This window comes from Melozone crissalis, unplaced genomic scaffold (genome assembly GCF_028551555.1).
Source record: "Melozone crissalis strain CALT ecotype California unplaced genomic scaffold, PUWL_Pcris_2 ptg000042l_1, whole genome shotgun sequence".
Lineage (NCBI taxonomy): Eukaryota > Metazoa > Chordata > Aves > Passeriformes > Passerellidae > Melozone > Melozone crissalis.
Window position 1 is genome coordinate 55,033,924 of NW_026535820.1, and position 24,819 is coordinate 55,058,742.

Genomic DNA, 24,819 nt, shown 5'->3' on the forward strand with positions numbered 1-24,819 from the left:
GTAGCTTCTGATAATAGCATTTACAGTTCATACTGAAGGCTCCAATACATTTTGCATTGACCAAACAAAATTATTTGCAGCAATAAGTTTAAGCTGAGGAGGCAACTGGATGAGAGCAAAAAATAAAACCTGACTTACTGGTAAAATCACTGTGTGGCCACATAACCATATCCTGATAATGCCAAGCAAGCTACATGAAAATTGCTTATCTGCTCAGTTTCAGATGATGTGCACTGAGATGAGGTTTCCTCTGAGGGATGCTTCTGTGCACTTTCCAGGCAGTTTATAAAGTGATATAAAAGCATTCTTACAGATGAAGCACTGGAAGGTTTCTTCTACCCACATGTGTGATTTTCAATGATTTTCCATTAAGATCTACTCGGTCATGTGACAATAAACACATTTAAAGCCATGATCCACATCATGACTCTTTAAATGGATTTTCTCAGCATCTTGTGGCTCTAATGCTACATTTCACACATTCAGAAATGCTGTTTTCTCTCAGAACTCAGCTTTAAGGCATGAGCATCTTCCATAGGGTGAGTTGAGCCTTTAGATCCAGCTTCCAATTGGATTTTCAACTGATTTTCCTATTATGTTTACACCTTCATTGAGCCTTAGGGGTTTTTTATTTCCCCAGCAAATGTCTGGGTTCTAACACAGGAAATGTGACAGATGCTAAGAGGCATGGACTGGGTTTGTCTGTCTTTTCTCTTGGAATATGGAAGAGAAGTCAGCACTGCAGGGTTCCTCAAGCTGGAAATAAGCTGCTACTTCTCCAAACAAGGTGTTCATTTCACAGGAGTGAGATGCATGTGGATTATGCTTGGGCTTATGTCACAACAGCAAGGACTCTTATTTTAAGGCATCTGACACACAGGCAACAAGAGAGCAATTTTTTGCAAGATTTTCTTTGTTTTTATTCTTTTCATCTCCAAAGCTTGTTTTTACCTTGGTCCATTTTAGGGCAGCCTGAAATTCGACATGCCATATCAGTTTCACAGATTTGAGCCAGGTGTCTCCTGATCTTATTTTTGCAATGTCATTTCCACAGATTTGAGCCAGGCATTTCCTGATCTTACTTTTGCAATGTCAGTTTCACAGATTTGAGCCAGGGGTTTCCTGATCTTACTTTTGATCCTGCTTGTGAAATAGCAGAGCTTGCACCTATGTATCTCCACCAGAAATATTTCCACCAGACCAGGCAATCTGGGCTTCAAAATCCTCAAGCAGAACAGCATACAGCTGGGATGTTGTGATGTCCTCATGGTGATGTGTGGGTTCATTGACAGAACACATGGATATTCGTAGTCAAATCTGTTAATTTTCCAGAGTTGCAGTTGGCTAGAACATGGAGCTGGTAACACCAAGGTGGTGGGTGCAATCTCTGTACTGGACATTTACCTAAGAGCTGGACTCGAGGATCCTTGTGGATCCCTTCCAACTCAGAATATGTGAATCTGTGAGAAGACAACAAACAAGAGTTAAAATCTTGTTCGTTGATCACGATCAGTAAGATCACGATTTCGAGTATCTTATCTACAGTCTGGGGAGCACGCCATCCAGATTCAGATTCCAGCCCTGGGCATGCCTGCAGATTTTACGACTATCTCAAAGAAGTGAGGGTCCTGCACGAGAAAAACGATGCCATATATGACTGCTCAAATCACCTGTTGAAATTAAAAACGAAATACAGGTTAGCAACGGTACGAGATTTCTGTGCTGAGTTTATAACAGCTCCTGTTAGCAGACAGGCAGGAGTGATTTTAAATCTAATACTTATTTTAAAAGGCGAGAACGCTGGTGAGAAACCCGCCCCCTCCAGCCCAGGAGCCGCCACCGGAGCGCACCCAGCCCCAGCCCCGAACCCCAGCGAGCCCTTCCCTCAGCCCGGCACAGCCAGGCCGAGCCGGGAAAGGCAAATTAAGCGGAGAGACGTCTTTCTACGGGACCACAGCATTACAGAACGACTTGGGTTGGAAGGGACCTTAAAAACTACCCAGTTTCAACCCCCTGCCATGCGCAGGGATACTCTTCCACGGGACCAGGCTGCTCCGAACGCTCCCAAGCATGGGGCATCCACAGCTTCTCTGGGAAACGTGTTCCTCTGTCTCTGAGGAACCTCACGGCGAAAATGTCCCTCCCAATACCTCATCCAACCCCGCTGATTCCCAGCCGGATCCAACCCAGCCGGATCCAACCCCGCCGGATCCCTTCCCGATCCCTTCCCGCCGCCTCCCTCACAGGCGGGGTGAGGGGCGGAGCCTCCGCCGCGCTCCCGGCCCCGCGCGCGGGGTTCACTTCCGGCTCCGCGTCTCCCCCCGCCCCCTCCCAGCGGCGGCGGCGGCAGCGAAGGAGTTCGGAAGTTCAAAATGGCCGCCGCGGCCGAGCCCGAGCAGCGACCGCCCGAGTAAGGACTGGCTGGAGGGGGGGAGGCTGCTCGCCCTGGAGCTTTGGGGAGGAGGAGAAGGGAGGTGGAGGGAGAAGCGCGGGCGAGGGGATTGGGGAGGCGGGACATACACACGGGACGGGGACGACCAGAGCGGCCCGGGTGGAAGTGGTGAGGGAGGAGGAGGAAGGGGCTGTGGAGAGGAGGACGGGGGAAGGCGGCCGCGCCGGGGGAGAGGGGTTGCCGTAGGCGCCGCTGGCCCGCGGCGAGGCGGCCCGGCGGGGCCTGGGGCGCTGGATCGGCCCGTGGATTCGGGAGGGCCGCGCGGGGGGAGGGGGAAGGGAAGCGGCGGCGGGCGCGTGTCCCCGGGAGTCCCGCGTGCGCCTTCCCGCCCTGGGGTGCTCCCGCCGCGGGGAACCGGGATTGCCGCCGGCCAGCCGGGGTTGCCGCCGGTGCGGGGGACGTGGGACGCAGGGATGCGCATCTTCCGCGTGGCTGCGAGGCCGCTGCTGCCCGCCCGGGCGCGCAGGGCTCGGGCATCCCTGAGGCCGGTCCGGGCCGGCGCTCCCGGGATCCCCGCGCCGCTCAAAGCGCGCACACCCCCCACACCCTCTCCGAGCCGGGCCGGGGGCTCCGGGCCAGCGGGGCTGCCCTGGGGCCGCCGAGCCGCTGCCCGCCCTGCGGCGAACCCTCCTCCTCCCTCCCTTCTTCCCCCGGGCCCCGGCCGCTCTCGCGGTGTGGAAAGTGCCCGTGCGGGGGGAAGCAGAAAGTGATTTGTCGCCGCCAGCCCCTCCTTCCAGCCCTCGAAATGACTGGCAAGTGGCGGCTCCCGTTGGGAAGCGGAGATGGAGCTGCCGCCTCCCTGCCGGAACGGGGCTCCCGGGCGTGCGATTTCCAGGAGCCCCGGTTTGTGCCGCGGGGTTTGGGCTTGTCCACGCTCTCCTGAGTGAACACAATCTTCTGGAAATTCTGCTGGGAGTTAACGATCTAATGCTTGCTCTATCGCTCCTCTTTACTACATTAATATTTTAGCCATATAAACTGCTTTCTGTGTCATTTTTTCCTTAAAAGTTGTGATTTGAGGCTTGATTTTATTGTTTATCCTGGGAGTAGAAAACGGGTGAGGAAAAGCAGTGGGAGTATATGTGAGCCGTGTAAAACACATGCTCATGGAGAGTAGCATTTAGTATTGTAGAAAGTTAAGTGATAGGGTAGAAGCTGATGATAGGACTCCTGTGTGAAGGAAGAGATGGGTGAAATCGCTGCACATCCTTATGAACTTCCTGTTATTCTTCTCCTTGAATTCAAAAATAGGAAAAAGTAGGGCTGTAACAAGTTCATGTCACAGTTTCTCTCTATTTAAAGCCATTAGCGCCTAAGCATGTAGACATGCCTCATCACCTTCTGAAAAGGCTTTTTCATCCTTGTCATTATATCTCTGAAGCATTTAGTGGAAGTAAAAGTTTATCCCCAGTTTAATGAAATTACTTGAAATAAATGTATTCCCTATACATGAAGAAAACTTGAACTGTTTCTTGCACATTAATCAACCTGATGTTATTGTTGAGCTACACAGACAGCTGGCAGCTGTATTGGCAGCCTGTAGTGGCCTGAGATGCTGCTGTGGTGATGTGTCTTGTCTGGCACCTTAGCTACCAGCTGGCTTTTCCAGAATGTAGGATGAGGTTATTACATAACTCCAAAATAATAGCAAAATAACTTCCTTAAAGATTTTGGTGTCACTTTCTGCTGTTAAGAGAAGGAAGCCTTACCTGGAGCAGTTTGAATAGATGCAATTTGTATTGTATTTATTATTTTTATAATGTCTTCAAATCCCTTTAATGTGCTAACTGGGGACTTACATGGGATCCTGGATCCAACTAAAAGAAGTTTTGAACAGCACATAGTTCCCTTAGAATTCTCCTTGTCACATTTCCCCACTTATGTCACAGATAGACTTGCTCAGGATGGCAAATACAAGTTGAAGAAGTTTTGCATTTAATGCTGCTTCTTTTTTAAACTTTTTATAATGCCAAGTGCAAGATTAAATAAGCTCTTTTTAAGCCACTTTTTCCTCCTTTGCTCTGATACTCTTTTATCATAATGGTGTGGAGTGTCAGGGGGTAGCAGTTAAGAAAAACACCTTTCTGTGTGCCTTGAATAAACAGAAGTAGTAACAAAAACATCAAAGACAAGCAGCATTCTGAGTTAAGTCTCTCAGTATTTTATATTCTTAACTCTAATAGTTTGTTCCTTTTGGGCATTATTCATTTCATAGCACTAGAGTTTTAAAAAGTAATTTTAGCCAATAATTTAGTGTACTTTGCAGAAAAGCCAACTTTATTTACTAATACAGGAATTTGCCTAACTCGGGCAGGAGAGAGTAAATGTGCACTGCATGAAGATCCTGTCCTTAATTAGGAAGACACTAATCAAATTCATAGTGAGGTGCTGTCCTTTAGGTCTGGCTTAGAACATCTCTGATACATTTATTGGATCAGATGGTTGATCATATTCTTCAGCAACAACTGAGACCAGTAGAGTTCAGAAGATAATTTCCACATTTCTGTGTACATTCACCCCCTGCTCCTGACTGTCATGTTTGGGGGATTTCTTTTCACCTAATGAGGCTTAGTGTGCAGCAAAGAGCTATGTTTAAGTTATTAAAGTGGCAACTAGTAAATTTCAAAGCTGTTGTTTAGATGGGGTGAGTTTGTAGAGAAATGAACTCTGGCACCTGTGATATTTCAGAAGGCAAATGTCTGTATTAACAGCCAGTAACTTAATTGGTGTTCTGAAGGAGATCAGGAGGTATTTGCTCAACATTGCAAAAACCCCTATTGCTAAGCCAGTTTCAGTGGCTATGGAAGATAATGCCAGGAAATCTGTAATATCAGGACTGAATTTTATATTTTTTAAAGATACTGTTTGGAGAAATGATAGTTAATTGAAAATATTCTTCTTAGAAGAAACTGTATGTCTTTATTTTAATAACCTGCTGTAGACTTAGTTTCAGCAGTTTTGGTCAATGGCATTTTACAGGTGTCAAGATTAGCACATTTTTTTGAAGCTACTAATCTGCTGCATACGGTCAGAAAGCTGCTCTGAAATTAGACTTCCTTAATTTGTCCCATTCCTCAGCAGTGTTACCTGTATTGCATAAGTAATATAAATGTGTAAGAACATTTCTGGAACTTCTAACAGGTGTGTACACTTAGAGAAAAGAATTGCAGCTAAGAGAGTCAGCTCTGGATGAGATTTTGCAAGAAAGTTTCATAAGGTGGTCAGCATCATACCTTGAAATAAATTTTGATCTTTGGAGCACAACTGTTTTCTGCCACTTGAAAATACTTGTAAAAGCATGGCTAGGGTTAGGCATTGGAGTGGAGCAGAAAGTGACATAGATGATGGTGTAGTACAGACAAATAAATATTCAGCACTGTTGTATGCTGTTAACAGATGGGTCAGAATTGAATGTAAAGGTGTAAGCATGGATTCCATCCGCACTTTTGGTTTTGTCAGTGCATTTGCTGTCTGTTCCTTCTGTCCTGCTTCCTTCTGCAGCCATAGCTGTCTGTTCCTGAGGAAGTGTATCTGCTCTTATACCTTACTTAAATTACTGGTACATTTTTAATTCTCCAAAGGTAGGTGAATAAATGCCAGTTAGTTTCTATCATAAAAGGCTGTCTATTTAACATGAGATAAAGGACTACAGTGAGTTTATAGTACTGATCTCTGTGTTTCTTGCAGGGTTGAGGATGCTGAGGCATCCGAGAAAAGTGTGAATGAAGAAAATGGGGAAGTGTCAGAGGCAGACCAACCTCAGAACAAGCACAGCAGACACAAAAAAAAGAAACACAAACACCGAAGTAAACACAAGAAACACAAACATTCTTCAGAAGATGACAAGGACAAAAAACATAAACACAGACACAAACATAAGAAACATAAATGGAAAGAGGTGGCTGATGCCTCTGACAAAGAAGATGGACCAGCTAAAAGAACTAAAATTGACTTTTTGGCTCCTCTGGAAGACTTAGAGAAACAAAGAGCATTGCTGAAAGCTGAACTTGAAAATGAATTAATGGAAGGAAAAGTCCAGTCTGGGATGGGATTAATATTACAAGGTTATGAGTCAGGATCTGAAGAAGAGGGGGAGATTAATGAAAAAGCACGAAATGGAACAAGACCTACAGCAAAGTCAAATACTAAGGGAAAATTAGAGCCTGTGGACAATAAAACTAGTTCCAAGAAATCAAGTAAGAGTGAATCAAAAGAAAGGACTAGGCACAGATCTGACAAAAAGAAATCCAAGGCAGGAGTTGATGGAGTAAAAGAGAAGACTACTAGAAGCAAGTCAAAAGAAAGGAGGAAATCCAAAAGTCCTTATAAGAGAAGTAAGTCTCAAGATCAGACAAGAAAATCTAGGTCTCCAATACTTAAGAGGAGATCTCAGGAGAAAAACAGAAAGTCTAAATCTCCTCCAGAGGATAGAAATAAGGCTGATGATAAAAGTAAATCAAGAGACCGCAGAAAGTCTCCAGTCGTAAATGAAAGCAAAAGCAGAGATCGTGGTAGAAAATCTAAATCTCCAGCAGAACTAAGAAGCAAATCCAAAGATAGAAGATCACGGTCCAAAGATAGAAAACCTAGGAGATCAGAGACTGACAAAGAAAAAAAGCCAATTAAATCTCCTTCTAAAGATGCTTCTTCAGGGAAAGAAAACAGGTCCCCCAGACGGCCTGGCCGCAGCCCAAAGGGGAGAAGCTTGTCTCCCAAGCAGCGTGAGAAGTCCAGAAGGAGCAGATCCCCTCTCTTTAACGACCGGAGATCGAAACAGAGCAGGTCCCCCTCTCGAACCCGCTCTCCCATTAGAAGGGTGAGGAGCAGATCTGCAGAAAGAAAAAGGAGAGAATCAGAAAGGAGGCGTCTTTCTTCTCCCAGGTAACTTAAAGTGTCGTGAGCCGCCACAAAAATGTGTTAGGGGATGAACTATCTTCTAGTTTGCAGTTTATCTCCTCCTTTTGTTCAGAAAATAGGTATTTAAAAAGGTATACAGATAGTGCATTATATCATGAACTTCCTTTGTATGTATTCACGGGTTTTTTTAGGACTATTTTTCCCAGCTGTCAGAGGCGCAAATTCATCTTGTGGTTGTTAAAGTGCTAAGTTATTTGTTGCTCACACTCTTACTGTGAACAAGTTTTGTAACTGTATTCTTCTCTTTAATCAGAATTTGGCTACTATTTTGATTCTTTGTCAGTAGTTCTGTTGCTTTCTGAAACTTCTGTGGAGTGAGAATCCTCTACAGTGTTACATATTAGTGTTGGCTGAAAGTGGGTAATTAAACCCTCTTCCCCCTCAAGAAAAGCCCTTGTGATAGTGTCAGTATGTGTGAAAGTAAGCCAATTTTTATATCAAGATATTCTTCTCAGATTTGTTTTTTTCCTTCAAAATACTGTGGATTTTATTTGCTAGTGGAATGGTAATGTTGCTTTGTTATTGGACTGCCATATATAATTATCATATTTTGCATGCACTTAAAGGAGAAGGATGGATAACTCTTTATTGTATTGGTGTAGTCTTGGCATTTTTTAAAAAATATTTAGCCTATGAAAGCAGTTACCTTGAAATTTGAATGCTAATAATGCCTGGGTGGTGAGTTTCCAAGAAGAGAAGAATATGAGTGTACACGTTTTTGGAAGTTAATTCATTGGCTGTAAGAAATTTAAGAATTGAAAAAGTTCAGCAGTGGACAATAAATAATTTAAAACTTTATATCGGGGGTTTAGTTTCACCCAGGCTGAGAACTAAGAAATATGAATTTTAGAATGAATTGGAACCACAAAGCTTAGTGAATAGGCACCTAAAAGTGCGAAAGTTTCAGCCTGAATGACTGTGGTTACTCTGGTTTCGGGTATGGGGTATCTTTGGGTACTTTGGAGAGTGGCCCCAGTGATGCTAACCCGATCAAGCGAGAATTGTAAATGCTGTCAGTTTATCAGGAATGTGTCGGCCCAACCACTGAGTGTTTCTGGCATAGTAGTTGACTTTTCCTCTGCAACGTTTTGCATCTTTCAGTTTTCATTTTTCTTGACAGCTTGCATTGCAGCCAGCTTGAATTGCTTGTCTAGACACCTATTTCAAGTGATGCATGTGTCTAGAATTTTGCTGTCAAAGTCATGCTTCTGTAACTGCGTGGTGAGCAGCATGTGAGTGGGGGACTACTAAAATATTTTCTGCTGGAGGTGTTTGCAGATCAGCAGGAATAATCTTTCCTTGTAAGACATCTAAATTAATTCCACCTGTGTTCGGGGTTTAACTACTTGTAATTACCCAGACTGCCAGAGAATTTCAGGAGCTTTAATGAGCAGTTTTAACAAAAACAAAAATCCTTGTAATTTCATTTTTCAAGTTTGTTTCCAGTATTCTAATCTTGTAAGACACTTCTCAGGTCTTTGACTGAAGTTACTCATTATGTGATGTTACTATGAATTTTTAATCATCTTCCACTTTTTGTCTCACCCTTGTGATCTCTGAACTAATTTAGTTTTTGTGAGAGATATTGTGATTAGATTTTGGCAGTACAATGGCTCTGTTAGTCAGGAAGCCTGGAACTCTTCATCCTGTGCCTTTTTATGTAATATTGTTCACAGGAACGTAATATAAATTAATTGGGCTAAAGATATTGGCCTGTTCCAGCATTTGAGTGCAGTAATTCCTTGTAGAAACTGCCAGTACTCTGCATACGTATAAATTTTCCTTTTGCCTCACTGTTTACTATTTTGCATCAGTTCTGTATGTCTGATCATTGTGTCTAGTTAAGGTAATTGAGATTGATGTGGCAGTCTCAAAACAAACAAAATAAAGTCGCAGAATGAGTGGAATTAGTCTTCAGACCTAAGATATTTTGTTCATTGATGAGATAGAACGCCTGTTATTCCAACTTGTTCCAACTTAAAAAAAAAAAGAGCAGGAAAAAAAATAGAGTGGCAACATTTCCTTTGAAATAGGGTGAAACTATTTTCCGATTGCTAATGCAGCTTCGTAAGAGTAGTTGTTAAATTTATAATTTATATTCTTTCTAGTTTTTAACTGACCTCTTGCTGTCATGCAGTTAAGCTTTATAATCCCATCAAGGATTTTTTTTCCTTGAATAATTATGAGAATAATCTGTTTAGGCAAGAATAAAGACATTTTGAAGAGTGTATATAGTATCAGACTTGAATTATTTTTTAATTTGATAGTTTAGATTTTATTTAAGAATTCTAGTTTTCATCTGCTGTTTTAGAATGTGTGAAATGTTGAAGCCATGCAGTTGTAGTGCCCAAATTGAAACAGACATTGTTGTCAGTCCTGTGAAATAGCATGATCCTAAGCCTAAATTTCAATAGCATGGTGGGAAGTTGGTGAAATAATTCTCAAGAATAAGAGTTTGGGGTTTATGTATTGTTTCAGTACTGTCTGGTAAACGTGAAAACAGGCCACTATTTATGTAAGACCTAAAAACAAGCTTTGTTGTAAAACCTCTCTTAGCTTGTTGGTAGTAATTAATGAGCTGTTTCCAGACTTGTCCTGAGCTAGAGCTCTGCATAGGCACACACTTCCCAGGGTGGGAAGAGACACACAGGAAAGGCAGCCAGCTCTGCTGGCTACTTATCCATCCCTCCCTCAGAAGCCCATCTGGTGGTCCCTCACCTGCAGTAAAATTTTCAAGTGAGTTTTTAGAGGGAATAATTTATTTGTTTTCAGCTTGCTCCTGATTTTTACTACCACTCTCTTCCTCTGTTTTAAGAACACGGACCAGGGATGACATTTTGTCCAGGCGTGAAAGATCCAAGGATGTCAGCCCACCCAGCAGATGGTCCCCGTCCAGGAGAAGATCTCGGTCCCCCATTCGGAGGAGATCTCGAACGCCCCTTCGGCGCAGCCGATCTCCCAGGAGGCGGAGCAGATCTCCTCGGAGGAGGTGAGGACACCCTGAGATGTTAAGTGTATTTTGTAAGATATTACAGGATGAATAAGGATTGCCATCATATGTGTAAAGAGACCATGTTTGGGTTTTTTTGTCCATATTAATATGTGCTAGCACAGTTAAATTCATTTTGTCCTCCATTAATGAAGTTGTTTCATTACTTGGAATCATTTAATGTCTTACTTTTCTGAAAAGATTTTCCTTCTTTTCTTAAAAACAATCCCCCAGTCCAAAATCCAAATCTCTTGTTTTTATCAAACAGGGATAGAGGCAGGAGAAGTAGATCTCGCCTTCGGAGGAGGTCCAGGTCACGTGGTGGCCATAGACGTCGGAGCAGAAGCAAAGTTAAAGAAGACAAATTTAAAGGTAGTCTTTCTGAGGGCATGAAAGTTGAACAGGAGTCTTCATCTGATGAAAAGTAAGACTATATATCTAACTTACACTGATTATTTATAATCTGCAGTTCAGTTGATACCAGAAATGAACTAACATTTACCTTGATGCTGTAGTTTTGAGTTGTCACCTAAAACCATAATCATGTCTTTGTACTTGCGGTCTTGTCCAAGTTCTGTTGTGAGAATCTGAAAAACTTAGGAAGATGCAAAAAATACCAAGACCTGTTGGCTAGTGGGCAGACCTGTGGGGAGGATGTATCATTAGGTTTTTAGGATCCTAAACCTGATCAGGATCTTTTGAAAACTTTTGACCTGCTTACTAAAGCTTAATGCTTGAGGAAAAGCTTTAATAGCTGAAAGGATTAACTGCTGTCTGCAAATTGTGTTTATATTTCCTAAACCTCTGCCTATTTAATTGTGTAAGAGTATGCATTCTTAATGAAATTATTAAGGAAAAATGATGCTGCAGTGCAAAGGAACAAGGATTTTTTGTTTGTTGTGTTTTAGAAGAGAGTTGTTAATTGTTTGCAATTAAAAATAGAGTGCAGAAAGTCTCAGTGAGATACCAAGAGATAAGTTTTCTTTGTAAGGAAATGTAAATATATGCAGTGGGATACGCTGCATAGCTTTCTGAGTCATTTGAACAGCTATTGTTTAATATATTCTGTGCTTTATATGCCAAGCAAGTGCACTTGGTAAAATTCAGTAGATAATTATATGTTTATGAAGTCATATTAAAAAATCATGTTTTTGTAGTCTTGAAGACTTTGATTTGGAAGAAGAGGATGAAGAAGCAGAGATAAGACAAAGGCGATTACAACGACAAGCAATTGTTCAGGTACATGGTTACAGGAACTGATTGTGTGTTTTTAGTGTAAAATGTCAGGGTAATGGAAGGCTCTTTGCCTATTGCTGAATTGCAATAATAATGCCTATTGCTGTATTTTTCCAGTTAGTTCATTGTAAATGTTAGTCTCTCTTAAACTCTCCGCTTCTATTGTCACAGCATTGCTTTTAAAACTGAAGTGACTCTTCTGTGAGTCATTTTTTGCTACAGTTAAACATTCTCTGATGGTCTTAAGACAAGTTAAAAATGTTCTTCAGTTACCTTTTTCTGTAGGTTTTCTCCGTAGCTGCATCACTGATACAATAACATCAGCATAACAGAAAGTTACATGTCAATTAACCTAACCTGGTCAGTTTGTTTCAAGTCGAAGTTGTCCTTGTCAATTTCCAAAATTACGTAAAGCCACTGTCATGTTGTCCTCCCTGAAAGTACATGTGAGTTGCATGAACTTCATACTCCAGTAACAAGGTAACAGTAATCACAAGGGTAATGTGTGATCAAAACCCCTGAAAGAAGCTGTGGCCAGAGGGGCTGTCACTGTACAGTAGGAGTCAGCTATCTCTTTTCAAAGGTGGGATTTGGCACACAATTAGAACATAGTAAGCAAAATGCTGTAGTGTATTTATGTAGTATCAGGTACAAAATTACTGGCTTTGATGTAGTGCTTATTTTAAATAGCACTAAAAATATTGTTCATGGCTTTATGCAAAGCCCATTGTAAAATCCTTCAGAACTATGACTGAGCCAAACCATATAAATTCTTTTTAAAGACTGGTTACACCTGATGTTGGTGCAGGCTGGAAGCAAATTGCAGAGCTGAATTCCCTAAATGGAAAAACCTCTGCTTGTATGATTGAATCGTTCAGCCTGGACAGCTGAGTGGTAGCAGCATTTCTTCATCTTGATTTTTTCCTTTTGGGATAGGAAGTGAGGTCTGTATAATTTCATAGTACCAAAGGGTGACAAAAATTGGAAAGATGATGTTTCAAGTTTTTTAATGCTTTGGAAATTTTTCAACACAAATGAATAAATAGGATTTATAGTTCACATTAAAAAAACTAAATCTAAAGGCTACTTTTCTGTACTATAACACTAATAAAACTGGGAAATATTCTAGAATGTAGGATATAAAATAAGTAATTTTTCGCCAAAGACTGTATTTCAGTGTTTGTGTGCCAGGATGGTTTAGTAATAAATTTGTTGCTGCTCACATTTTGTTGTGCATAACTAAATAGTTAATATTCATTAATAATCTGTTTTTACAGAAATGTAAAGACCTAAAGAACATACATTAATATTTCAGTCTTATGGTCTGGACTGTGATGCATTGTGACAAATTGAATTTTCAGAAGTTAGATCCCATTCTGAAAATAATCTGTTGTCTTTATAGACATAGGTGATTATGAAAGCAAAGATTGTTTCAGCTGAAAGCTCTAACCATTGAAGGGGTGGATATGAAAATGTTTAAATTGTGATAAATTGTAACAAACTGTGAGATTAAAAACTAAATTTCTTTTTAGAAATACAAAGGCCAGACAGAAGACAGTAACATATCTGTACCATCTGAGCCGAGCAGCCCTCAGAGCAGTACGCGCAGTCGCTCCAATTCTCCTGACGACATCCTGGAAAGAGTTGCTGCTGATGTTAAGGAGTATGAACGGGAAAATGTGGACACATTTGAGGCATCAGTGAAAGCCAAGCACAACCTCATGACAGTTGAACAGAACAATGGTAAGATTCTGAAATCTCTCTAGTGCTATTTATGAAAGCTCAGACACTTGGCTTAGTTTACTTATGCGCTTCCAGACTAGGAAGTAGATTGACTTTTTGGATGGAATTTGTGCATGTTTTTGCAAATATTATAGTGCTTAAAGCATAGCATTAAAATAAGTCTTCCTCATTAGGAAGGATAATATGAGTGGAACACGTTCTCTGCATTTCTGATAACTCTTAACACAATTTGTGCTTTACATTTGGAAGAGCAAACAAGGATATCTGTCTATATAGTTAAGAATTACCCTTCCAAATTTTTCTTTTCACTCAGGCAAGTTGTTTTCTTAGAAGCTTAGCATAGTCCTAGACTTTATTTTGTGAGGGTTGGAAATTAGGCTCCTTTTTTATACCTTTTTTTGGTCAAAGCCACTTTTACAGAAGAATATAGGTGGGTCCATAGTAATTTAGAATGATTAAAGCTTTTGAGAGTCATTGCTAGTAAGTCCATTTTAGCAGCATAGCTAATTGCTCAAAAGGGTATTTCTTTTCTCTTCCCCCCTTCATGTACTCTGTTGTACAGCCATGTTGAAATGAAGTAAATTTTGATAAAAACCTGCCTTTTGCCAGCTGCAGCAAAAGGAGCATGGTAGATCTCCCAGCACACCCTGCAGTATTGAAAGTGTGCTGCTTTTTTTTGTCTTTTGAAAGTGGATTACTGTAAATCTTCCAAGTAGTGAGAGGTGTGTGCAGTTGCTGTGTGGTTCTATTTGAGCTAGTTTAAGGTGCTCTGGTTTCTCTCTACAGTTTAATTGCAATTGCAATGTTTAATGAGGGCTGTGGAGCCTGCCCAGCCCCTCTGAGGGAGAATTGCAGTTAGCTTGTACTTCATGTCCTGTGCCACACCTATCTTTGGGGGCTAAATACGCTGTCTCTAGTGGATGCTTCTCTTCAGAGTAATAAAGCTGCATCTCTTTGGGACTGCTGTACTGCTCTGTAGTTTATCCTGGCGTTCCCTTGAGCCATATATTTTCAGATTGTTCTCCTGCAACATTGGTGAAAAGAACTGTTATAGAGCTTTCGTTGCATACCACAAGTTTAGTTTTATGTTGTCTAATAGACAATGTGTTTTTCCTGTTTTGTCAAAGCATGTACTGCTCTAATTTTGTCTATTAAAGCATATGAAAATTAAAGTCTTAACTACCTAGGCATTCTCCCTATGTAAAAAAGATTTTTAAAGTTACATTCACATCTGGGTGGTAGGATTCTGGGTTGGAGGTGGCTGTAACAACAGCTGAAACCAGTGGGTTATCTTCCTCTGTAAAAGTAAATTTTTATTTCTATCCTTACCTCTTATAGGGCCAGAGTAGTAAGTTGCTAAGGAACTAGTCAATAACTCATTGTAGCCCAGTACAGGTAACTGGGACAAGGGAAAGCTTGAGGAAGTTTCTAGGAGAGTCTGCAGCTCAAAACAGTGGTCTAAACTGCCTCCCCATAAGTGTCAGGTGACAGTTCTGTACCTTGAAACAGTGGTATCAGCATGCTGGATGATTTTTTATGCTGTCAGATTTTAGTCTGGTTATTTGGTGTGGAAGGGGCTTGGCATCACGAGACCTGAAGCTTCCGAGCTGAATTAACTGTTTATTTTTCTTCACTGTGTAGTGAAGGGAGGGTCTCCAGTTTACCATGTTCATGGAGGGCTGCCATAATGTGTGCATGAATGAAATAGTTTGAAGTTTGCTTGCTTTTACTAATGTGTACTTAATTTATATTTCTTTGCTTTTATCTTATCAACCAAGTAAAATGTCTTTGGGATTTAAAGATGATTAAAAGGTGAGAAAGGGATTATCTTGCCCATAACAAAACTGTTTCTGTTTAACACAATAGTAAACGTTGTGTTTGACAAAAAGCTGTACACTGGGTCCTTTTTAGCAGGGTTGGAGAAAATGTTTTCCAAACAAAGAATTTCTGGGCTTTACAACTTTGTCTTTTGGTAAAATATCTCATGATTAGCAGAAAAGCCTGAACTTGTGTATTGAAAACATGACTGTATTTTTTTATGTAGACACATAGTAATTTTATACTTCTTTCTATACATATATATATATGTAGTCATTATTTGTAGGGAGCATTTAAGTATGTAGTTTTTTCTTTCTGCTATGTTTACTTGAAACCTATTGCACACAGTTTTTTAAAGAGATAAAAATTTTTGAGTTGTTTGAAGAACTTAACTAGTCTGAGTTTTATATTCTAGAAGGTGAAATGATATTTGCTAGAAACATCAGTAGAGCTACCTGTTTGCCAATGTACTGATCTTAGACTATGTTGTAAAGATACCAAGTGCCAAATTATACTGGCAACAGAATTGTCATTTGACATCTTTTTCATGTTGAGTAATCTGAATTTCATTTTAAGGTTCATCTCAGAAGAAGCTGCTAGCTCCCGATATGTTCACAGAATCAGATGATATGTTTGCTGCATACTTTGATGTAGGTAATTCTTGGAGATGAAATGTATGGGGTTTTTTTCTGCTTGATTTTTGCTAGAGTCACTGTCACTTGAGGGTTGTGAGAACTTTGATTTGTAAAAGCATGTGCTGCTAAGTGACTTGTATGTTCTTAATCTTTTGGTCAGCCAAGGCAGGCAAAGTGCTTCTTCATTAGTATTTCAGTGAAATAAAACCTGCTGAAATTAGTGGCAATTTTACCAGAGTTAGCAATTGGGGAATTTACCTGCTGTTTGAATACAATGGCACATGGTAAAAACATGAGTCTATTTATAAGTTCAGCTTTGTATTATTGTTACCATGTTGCCTGTTCTAAATATGAGCTTTTTCCAGAGATTCATGTGTGGTTAATGAAAAAATGTGTAAGATACTGTAATTGGCTAATGATGCTATGCTGGAGTAATCTGGTGGTTTATTTGGAGATTTTTTGGGGCGAAGACATACATTTCCTGGTTTTACTGTAAGACTTTTTCATTAGCTTTTCTCTAAATATGCTGCAGTGACCCTCAGATATTGGCAGTCCAGTGACTACTCTCGAGACTTTATGTGCCATTCTCTATAAATCCTCTGTGTTGTAGCTGATGCACAACACTGAGAAATAACTAAAGAACTTTCTTCTTAACTTAAACCAAAATTAACTGGAGAATTTTTATGGCAAATATAACACAGGCTGTGGTTTTACTCTTAATAACTCTGGTATCCCTCTGACCTGGAAAAATATGAATACTTGAAGAGTAATGTGTGTGTGAGGGTGCATTTTTAAAAGTTCAGAAGTTACAAGTGGGGATTTATATGGCTTGTAAGTGAGCAGCTCCCCCTTCCAGAAACTGTTGTTCAATTGAAGATAAACTTTACTACTCACTGTTTTGAATTTGTGGTTAAAATACTGTCCAGTCTATTAAGAGATGTCAACAGCAGTTGTAGAAGTGTTATGGTAGTATGTGTAACAGTATGAAATAAGTGGCATGTAATGAACAGAAATTCAGAGCTTAAACAGTTGTGCTTTCCTTGCAAACTGCTGAACTTTTTTTCCATAAACTTACTGTAAATAAGTAGTCTTACTTAGATGGTCCAAAATGTGCATTCTGACGTGACTTAGATAAATTCCTTGTCAGTATTAATTGAAACTTTGCCCATTTGTGTTTAATAATAATAATTTTGTTGGTGGATATCATCCTTTTTCCTTGCATCAGTCTTTAGATACTGGTATGTAAATAGCATTAAGTTGTTTCTCTCTCCTGCAAGATAAGTGTGTTTGTGTTGTGGAGAGAATAGTTTTTCAGTAGGGAAAAAGGGCTTTGGGAAGTAAACGTCAAAGGAAAATACAGAGCACACAAGCAAAGCTGTTACTTTTCTTTTTATTTCAGAGTGCTCGTCTAAGGGCTGCTGGGTTTGGAAAAGACTTCAAAGAAAACCCCAATCTCAGGGATAACTGGACAGATGCAGAAGGCTATTACCGTAAGTTGTGTTTGTCTGTCTGCAAGGACAGGTAGAGTGAGGGTGCTGAGTGAGGGTCAGAGAGTATTGAAATGTTGTTCTAATGTAGATGTATCCCAGATCCCTCTCTGAGTGTGTAATGTAATGGATGAAACAAGCATGCAGGTCTTAACCTCAGTTTTGAAAGGACTCCAGACTTAGAGACTTACCCTTTGTTCCCCATAATTTCCACAAAGTTAGGTGATACAAAACATTGTGCACCATGAAATTAAAGGATCTTGCTATTTGCCCTCATATTTTGTAATGATAGAGAGTGGTTTATTTTTCTTGAAAAGTTCCATTATGTGAATCCCTCATAACTTGAACTTGCTTGGTTGTATCCCTCAGGTGTTAATATAGGTGAAGTTCTGGATAAACGTTACAATGTCTATGGTTACACTGGTCAGGGAGTCTTCAGCAACGTGGTGCGAGCCAGGGACATGGCCAGAGCAAACCAAGAAGTAGCAGTGAAAATCATCAGGAACAATGAACTTATGTAAGTAATGGGGCCTTTTGATGGTAATAAAGCATGTGGAATAGTTGGAAGTTTTTCATGGTGTGATTTGGATCTCCCTGTTTCAAGTGAAGTAACAGATCACAGCTGTGATTCCTGCCTTTTCTGCTAATACGAGCCAGACAATGGGAAGCGCTTCAGGACTGTGTATCCACGCTTCTTTACAGCTATCACAGCAAGAAGGCTATTTGCATTTTCGTCAGGCACTTTCTCATTTGCAAAACTGAAGGAACAGTGCTAGCAAGAAACAAGGTTACAGCTAATTATGAGCCCTACGTTTGAGATGGGAGTTGTGAAGTGTAAAAATTTTATTTTGATGGACCAAATCTATTTGGCAGGCTGTGCGTTGGATCCCAGTCAATCATCTGCAACTTAAAAAAAGATCTCCATAGATGTAATTATTTTTGTATGTTTTCTAAACATTTGCATGTATATAAAATACATAGAAAGAGATGGTACTCTCACTGTTGAAATACAAAAATAAAAGAGGTCTTTCAGAATGAGTGAACATTAACAAGTAAGATCTCTTAAACTATGTCATTTGAGGACTTGACTTGTCTACAGTACTTGTTTTCACCATCTGCTGCAGTATTTATGCAGTAATTTCTTGTGTCCTCTTCCGTTAATGACAACTTAAATGAAAATCTTTTCCATATATTTTACCTCGGAAATTTTAGGAGTTGTCTTACTGTGTGTATAACTGGAATTGTTTTAGTTACATGAATAAGTATCCAGAAAAGTTTTAAAGGCAAAAGGGAGGGTGATAAGCTGTTTTAGTTTGGTGAGTTGTATAGGTAACAAGCTTGGATGTGTAATTGAATCCATAGTCAGTTCAGTTTAAGTCTTTTAATACTGTTGTATGTGTTGAAACAGTTTTTAAACAAGTAAACTTCTCAGGTGGGTGATGTTTGAAATTGGCCACGTTACAGGACAAAATCCAGTTTTAGCCTTAGATGCAGCTGAGAATGAGGAAAGAATAATTAGGTTGCAAAGGTACAGTGAACATCCAGGAATTAAATAAACTTACCTAGTGTGTAGTCACTGACAGCAAACCATTGTTGTGATTTTGGTTTTTCAGCTGTGGTACATTAAGTATTGACAAGACAGTTCTCATTCCTGGATAATTATAGCTACACAAGTGAATGTTTAGATTTAAAAATATATTAGAATCTAACTGATTTTGTTTTAGAGTCACACTTCTCTGTTTTCAGGCAAAAAACTGGCCTAAAAGAACTGGAATTTTTAAAGAAGCTCAATGATGCTGATCCTGATGACAAGTTTCATTGTCTACGGTTGTTCAGGCATTTCTACCACAAACAACATCTCTGTCTGGTATTTGAGCCACTCAGGTAAGATGACAAATGTTTGGGGTTCTCTGTAAAAGGTAAAGTACTACTGTATGTTCTTTACCTGTCTGGTTTTGGCTGTTGTTCAGATACCTTGTTGAATCTTGTGCCAAGATTCAAGAATGCAAGGAACTTTGAAACAAAAAAAAAATTGTCTGTGGGCACAAATTCACAGACTACTGGACTATTTCTGATTTATTTTTAGCACTGTTGTGAATTTTCTGCCTGGAAAATATTTGAAACAAGATAATGTACTAAAGATGGTTCATCTCTCTAGTACTGCTCTTAATGATTTTTTGGTCTTAATGATTTATGTCAGTGTTTTTATTAGTTTTCATAATTCTTCATTTTAAGTGTTTGTGTTAAGATGCATTCCCAGAGAGATTGAAGAAATGCTGTATATTCTGTAAAGAGTACACATACAGTAACAGCCTTAGGGAGAAAGTTGTTACAGTGATTCTTGCATGCTCACTTTCTGTTCAAGTAATTAAGCTCTTGTGACAGGTTGATTGTAGATATTGTTTTATGATCAGATGTATTAATTGCCTGTTTTATGATCAGATATATTAATTGCCTTAGTCCCCATTCCTGCTTAGAGACATCAGTTGTTCAAATCCTAAGTTTTTTGTGTATGTCATATTTTAAGTTTTGCCATATTTGGGGTGATAATAAGTTATATACTACAACAATGCAAATTTTGTGAGATTACTATCATGTTTCATGAATAAGCTGTAGAACAAATTGTTCTCTTGTGCTACACTGTCTTGATAACACACTTTTACCTTATTTGTGTCCAGTTATGTTTTTGTCCTGGAATGATCATCTTTTTATCTGCTGCTTAGGTCACCAAAAAAATCTCAGCTTTTATCTTTTGTGTGCTTCCTTTTCATTTATTTCTGGAGAAAATTAGTACAAACGGTTTACAGTTGTTAAGAAAATTCTGTTTGTGTGCAGATAAATCCTCTCATGTAAATATTGATTAAAGATATAATCTGAATTAAGTAAGTCCAGTGTAGTAAATAATTACACAGTGTAAGACAGATCTGATTGACCAGCCTTTTTATTTCAATTCTGTAGCTCACATAGTGGAATATGGAATGCTACATTTCTCAAAAAATATGTAAAGCTAACTGGTTTGTTCAAGTTTGTTGTAGAATTTAGGAGATCACTGTCAGTTTTTCTGTTAAGCTTTTTCCAATTGTTTTTTTTCCCCCTTTCCCTTAACAGTATGAATTTACGAGAGGTGTTGAAGAAGTACGGGAAAGATGTTGGGCTGCACATTAAAGCTGTGCGTTCCTACAGCCAGCAATTGTTCCTGGCTTTAAAACTTCTTAAAAGATGCAATATCCTACATGCAGATATTAAACCAGATAATATTTTGGTAAGTAGCAAATAATTAAAACTTTTTTTGCATAGTCTGTAGCGTAAAATGAAGTATTTGAAATTCATATCATTCTGTTAATTTAGGTGAAGTCAAATTTACTGAAAATGTTAAGAGTTCACACTTTGATATAAAATGATATTGTGGTATAAATAGTAAGAAAGGAATACAACACAGCATCTAAATAAAATCTTTTTCAAACAAACTTTAATCTCCTTCTGTCTTTATAGAAAGCAGACTTTCCAAAGCAGGACATTGCCTTACAGGAGAATTATTTCAAAATTTCCCTTCAAATTTTCCCATCAATAGTTGAGAGATGTTCTTGCTTTCTGCAAAATGGAAGCAGATTGTTTGAGTCTGAAATGGAGATTTTGTTTATGTGAGTGAGATGATGGGGAAAGGTCTTTAATGCCTCTTTTCTGGTAGGGCATGAGAGCTACATCAGAGGAATCCAGTGGTTTCCTTTGGTTTTTTTTTTTGGACATCATCCCTGTGACAAACTCAGATTTTTAATTTATCTAAAATGTTTTCTTATTACTATCTCAGCAGTAAAATCTATGTAAGCATGAGTGTGAATAATACACTGTTTTATAAGTGGTACTCTGGGTTCTGGAGTTGCAAGTCTAAATTGATAAAATTTCAATACCTGGAATGAAATCTGGGTCCGCCAAGGATGTTTTGTACATTCTTGAAAAGTACATGAAACTGACTTTTTTTTTTTGTATTTTGTAGGGTCTGAAGATATTAACTCTCACTTTCATTTTGAGCTAATGGATATTTATGTTTAACTTGCAGGTGAACGAGTCTAAAACGATACTAAAGCTTTGTGATTTTGGCTCAGCTTCACATGTTGCAGATAATGACATCACACCTTATCTAGTTAGTAGATTTTATCGAGCTCCAGAAATCAGTAAGTGCATTTTGGATTAGCTACATCTATCACTTGCCAGCAAGTGCCAGTATTAGCAGATGAAAATTTGACTTGAATTTATTCTCTAGTCTTAGCAAAACATGACTCTGAGAATACAATGGCTGTTAAAAAGTTCAGACTTTGAAGACACATTCATGTGACTCTTGATATATGTTGGCGGTCAGCTCAGTGAGAAGTCATTCTGATGGGTTATAGCTATGTTTCAATTTAGAGGTATTATTCTGACTTCTTGGATTTTGCTAACTTAAAGATATTCAGTTTAGGTGTTAGGTAAAAGTTTCCCTTTCTAAAATAGGAGTACTTCAAAAGCTAAAAGGTTTATGTCCTTCTTTTATGGTAGCTTTTTATTCCCAAGAAGAGTGGCACCAATATAGTTCACAAATCAGAATTTTTTCATCTATCTGCTTTTGTGATATTATATCAAAGTCTACTTGTATGGAATTAACTGGAATTGCTCTGTTTCAGTTATAGGAAAAATCTATGACTATGGTATAGATATGTGGTCTGTAGGCTGCACATTATATGAGCTTTATACAGGAAAAATACTGTTTCCTGGCAAAACCAATAATCATATGTTGAAACTTGCCATGGATCTCAAAGGAAAGATGCCAAACAAGGTAAGAAAAATAAGTACTTAATATATGAAACTGCTCTAATGTACAGTAGCACATACAGTCTTTTTTTTCCTGGAATTCTGTTTCTTATCATATACATCTTTCCTTAACAGTAAATAGTAGACTTTGTTCTGACTGTGTAATTTATACTGATTTAAAATCTTATGAAGTGAAAGTATACAGCTTCTTTTTCATAGACTAAGTATAAAGTGAAAACAGAAACCTTCTAAGCACTGACCTGAAAAACCTGCGTAAGTCAATGAAAGATACTGTGTCCTTTCTCAAAGGGTTTGAACTGTATCTTGGTATTCAATCTCAACACCTCTTCCTGTCCTTTGGGGTTTTTTTTATTGGTATTAAATTACATATGTTAGCAAATTAATAGACATTGATGTTAATTGTGAAATGTGTAAGACACAGAGAACTTGCCTGAAACTCTTGCCTCTTCCTCATTTTCCAGATGATTCGAAAAGGTGTGTTCAAAGATCAGCACTTTGATCAAAATCTCAACTTTATGTATATAGAAGTAGATAAAGTGACAGAAAGGGTAAGTCTAAGTCCACCATGTGTTGACTAACCCATCACTTTTTCCAAGCTTTCCTACTACATGGTCTTTCAAATGTACCTTGACTTCCTAATTAAAAACAAGATTTTATAAGCTGTTAGAAAGTCCTTTTGCGGCAGTATGGACAGTTTACATACTTATAAAATGGCCAAATAAATTTTTTTTCCCTAGGATGTAGGAACACAATTAAGAAAACTGAATTGAATCTGGTAGATATACAGGGTATCCCCATATAATCTGTCCTTAAATTACTAATAAAAGAAATTCTGCCTTTATTTTGTAGAAGGATGTTTTGTGTGATATGGTTATATTGTATGAAGTCACTATTAATTTTGGTATCATTTTGACATATCTAAGAATCATAAAATAGTGGTCAGATATGGGAACTTTCCATGTTCTGAGTTATGGGATTTTAGGTTCATGTGTGAACCTGTTTTTGTGGGCTCCCCCTCCACAGTGTTTTTTCCACTCTTTTCTCTGCACATGACGATTTTGTGAGGCCATGTGGGGGCAGGGTGTTGCTGCTCAGGTACAAGACAAGCCTGCTGAAAAGCTGCTGCTGAAGCTCTGTAGAAGGGACGGATAAGGGGTTTGTGCATTACTTCTGTTCTACAAGGCTACCATTTCTATGTTTGTAGGAGAAGGTAACTGTTATGAGCACCATTAATCCAACCAAGGACCTATTAGCAGACTTGATTGGGTGCCAACGACTCCCTGAAGACCAGCGTAAAAAAGTGCACCAGCTGAAGGACTTGTTGGACCAGATTCTAATGCTAGACCCAGCTAAACGGATTAGCATCAACCAGGCTCTGCAGCACGCCTTCATCCAGGAGAAAATATAAACCAGATGAAGAAGTTCAAAGGGTTTGATTAATTAAGATACAAAGACTGAAGAAATTTCACAGCAGTTATTAATGTATATAAACATAAATATTTCCCCTGCAAAGTTGAGGAAGAAATGATACATTTGAATTAACATCAAGGCCGATATTTCTTTTAGAAATGTTAGAGTAATTCTGTTTTGTGTCTTATGTGAAAATTTTCACTGTAGAACTGTTTTAATTGCCAAGACTGCACAAAAGTACAATGCTAATGTATATGGTTGCAGTTCGTATATATTATAAAAAGAAAAAAGCATCTGTTATAAAAAAAAAGAAAGAAAAAAAAAAGAGAGCAGTAATACTGGGTGGTTGATTTGTTTTTAGCAGACTTGGCTTCATTTTTGTCTTTACAAAATGGCCAGCATAAATGCTGTTTATATTCACATTTTCCTAGGTGTGTGTGTGCAGGCCACAGCAGCATGCCCTTGGTGTAGTCAGTGCCGAAGGGGGTCTGTTCCTTCTTGAGCCTGCCCGCAGGGATGGTCTCCTCTTTTAAAGCAGGTTGTGTACAACTTTCAGTACACTGAAGGTAAGCTAACCCATCAACATCACCGGTGTTTAAGCTGTTATTTTACTGGAACAACTGACAAATGAGAGACAATAGCATTGTGGCAGAATTCCCTGCATGTTTGAGAAATGATCTTGTTTTATTTTCTGGCATTGCAACCGTGGCATAGTTACAACTTCTGTTCTGTTCATCACATTTAAAACTGGGAGAGAGCGCACTTGATGGATAGAGCGCCTTCAGTGTACTGTTTCTTATTACTTTAGTTTTTTTAATCAACTTGCTATAGACTTTGTATACATTTTGTTAAATACAGTTCACTATGACATAGAACCAATACTTACAGAAGAGTTTTCATTTAGTAATTACATATGTTGGGATCTCATTCGAAAGACCTTATATCTAAAGGATAGATAGACAACATAATTTTTAACTATTTGTATGTCATTTTGAAAGTGTACTGCTTTATGCTAAAAGTGTTTCATTTGTTCATTGTTTTCATTATTTGTGATCATGTTGTCTTTCAATACAGGCATAAACCTTCCACTCTTGAACAAAGCAGCTGCTTTTTAAAAGCGGTAATTGCTTCTTTACCTTTTATTTCTTTTGTAAATGAAGCTTTTCTTTAAGAAATGTGACTTTAAAGTGTTGTCTCTTGCATAAAACAGTTGACACTTACTTATTGTAAAGTGAAGATTGTTCTGCTGCATGTAAAGTGGACCATGCAGATTTCTGTATGTTTTCAGTATGCATCATTAGATAATAAAGTCTTTTGTGAACAAGG

The 24,819-nt window shown here is 38.9% G+C and overlaps 1 protein-coding gene across 2 annotated transcripts; it reads left to right on the forward strand.

Annotated features, from left to right (window-relative positions):
- Positions 1-2,309: 2,309 nt before the first annotated feature.
- Positions 2,310-24,819, forward strand: PRPF4B (pre-mRNA processing factor 4B). 2 transcript variants are annotated; one of them, XR_008483625.1, is made up of 16 exons: positions 2,310-2,410; positions 6,140-7,333; positions 10,185-10,358; positions 10,627-10,782; positions 11,516-11,597; positions 13,127-13,337; positions 15,732-15,805; positions 17,190-17,280; positions 17,647-17,794; positions 19,024-19,161; positions 20,386-20,539; positions 21,335-21,449; positions 21,936-22,087; positions 22,545-22,631; positions 23,288-24,059; positions 24,568-24,819. XR_008483625.1 is itself a non-coding variant. In XM_054285019.1 (15 exons), exons 1-15 carry the CDS (start codon positions 2,373-2,375, stop codon positions 23,489-23,491), a joined length of 3,018 nt encoding a protein of 1,005 aa, XP_054140994.1. In that variant the 5' UTR covers positions 2,310-2,372; the 3' UTR covers positions 23,492-24,819. The 2 variants fall into 2 exon arrangements, 1 of the variants encoding a protein (XP_054140994.1); XM_054285019.1 differs by having other exon boundaries at positions 23,288-24,819.

What these genes read in the sequence shown, in the direction of transcription:
- PRPF4B (XM_054285019.1), top strand. Translation starts at nt 2,373, where the DNA reads ATGGCCGCCGCGGCCGAGCCCGAGCAGCGACCGCCCGA. An exon ending in AGATGCAGAAGGCTATTACC is followed by an intron (nt 17,281 to 17,646) that starts GTAAGTTGTGTT and finishes TGTATCCCTCAG; the next exon opens with GTGTTAATATAGGTGAAGTT. An exon ending in ATCAGGAACAATGAACTTAT is followed by an intron (nt 17,795 to 19,023) that starts GTAAGTAATGGG and finishes CTCTGTTTTCAG; the next exon opens with GCAAAAAACTGGCCTAAAAG.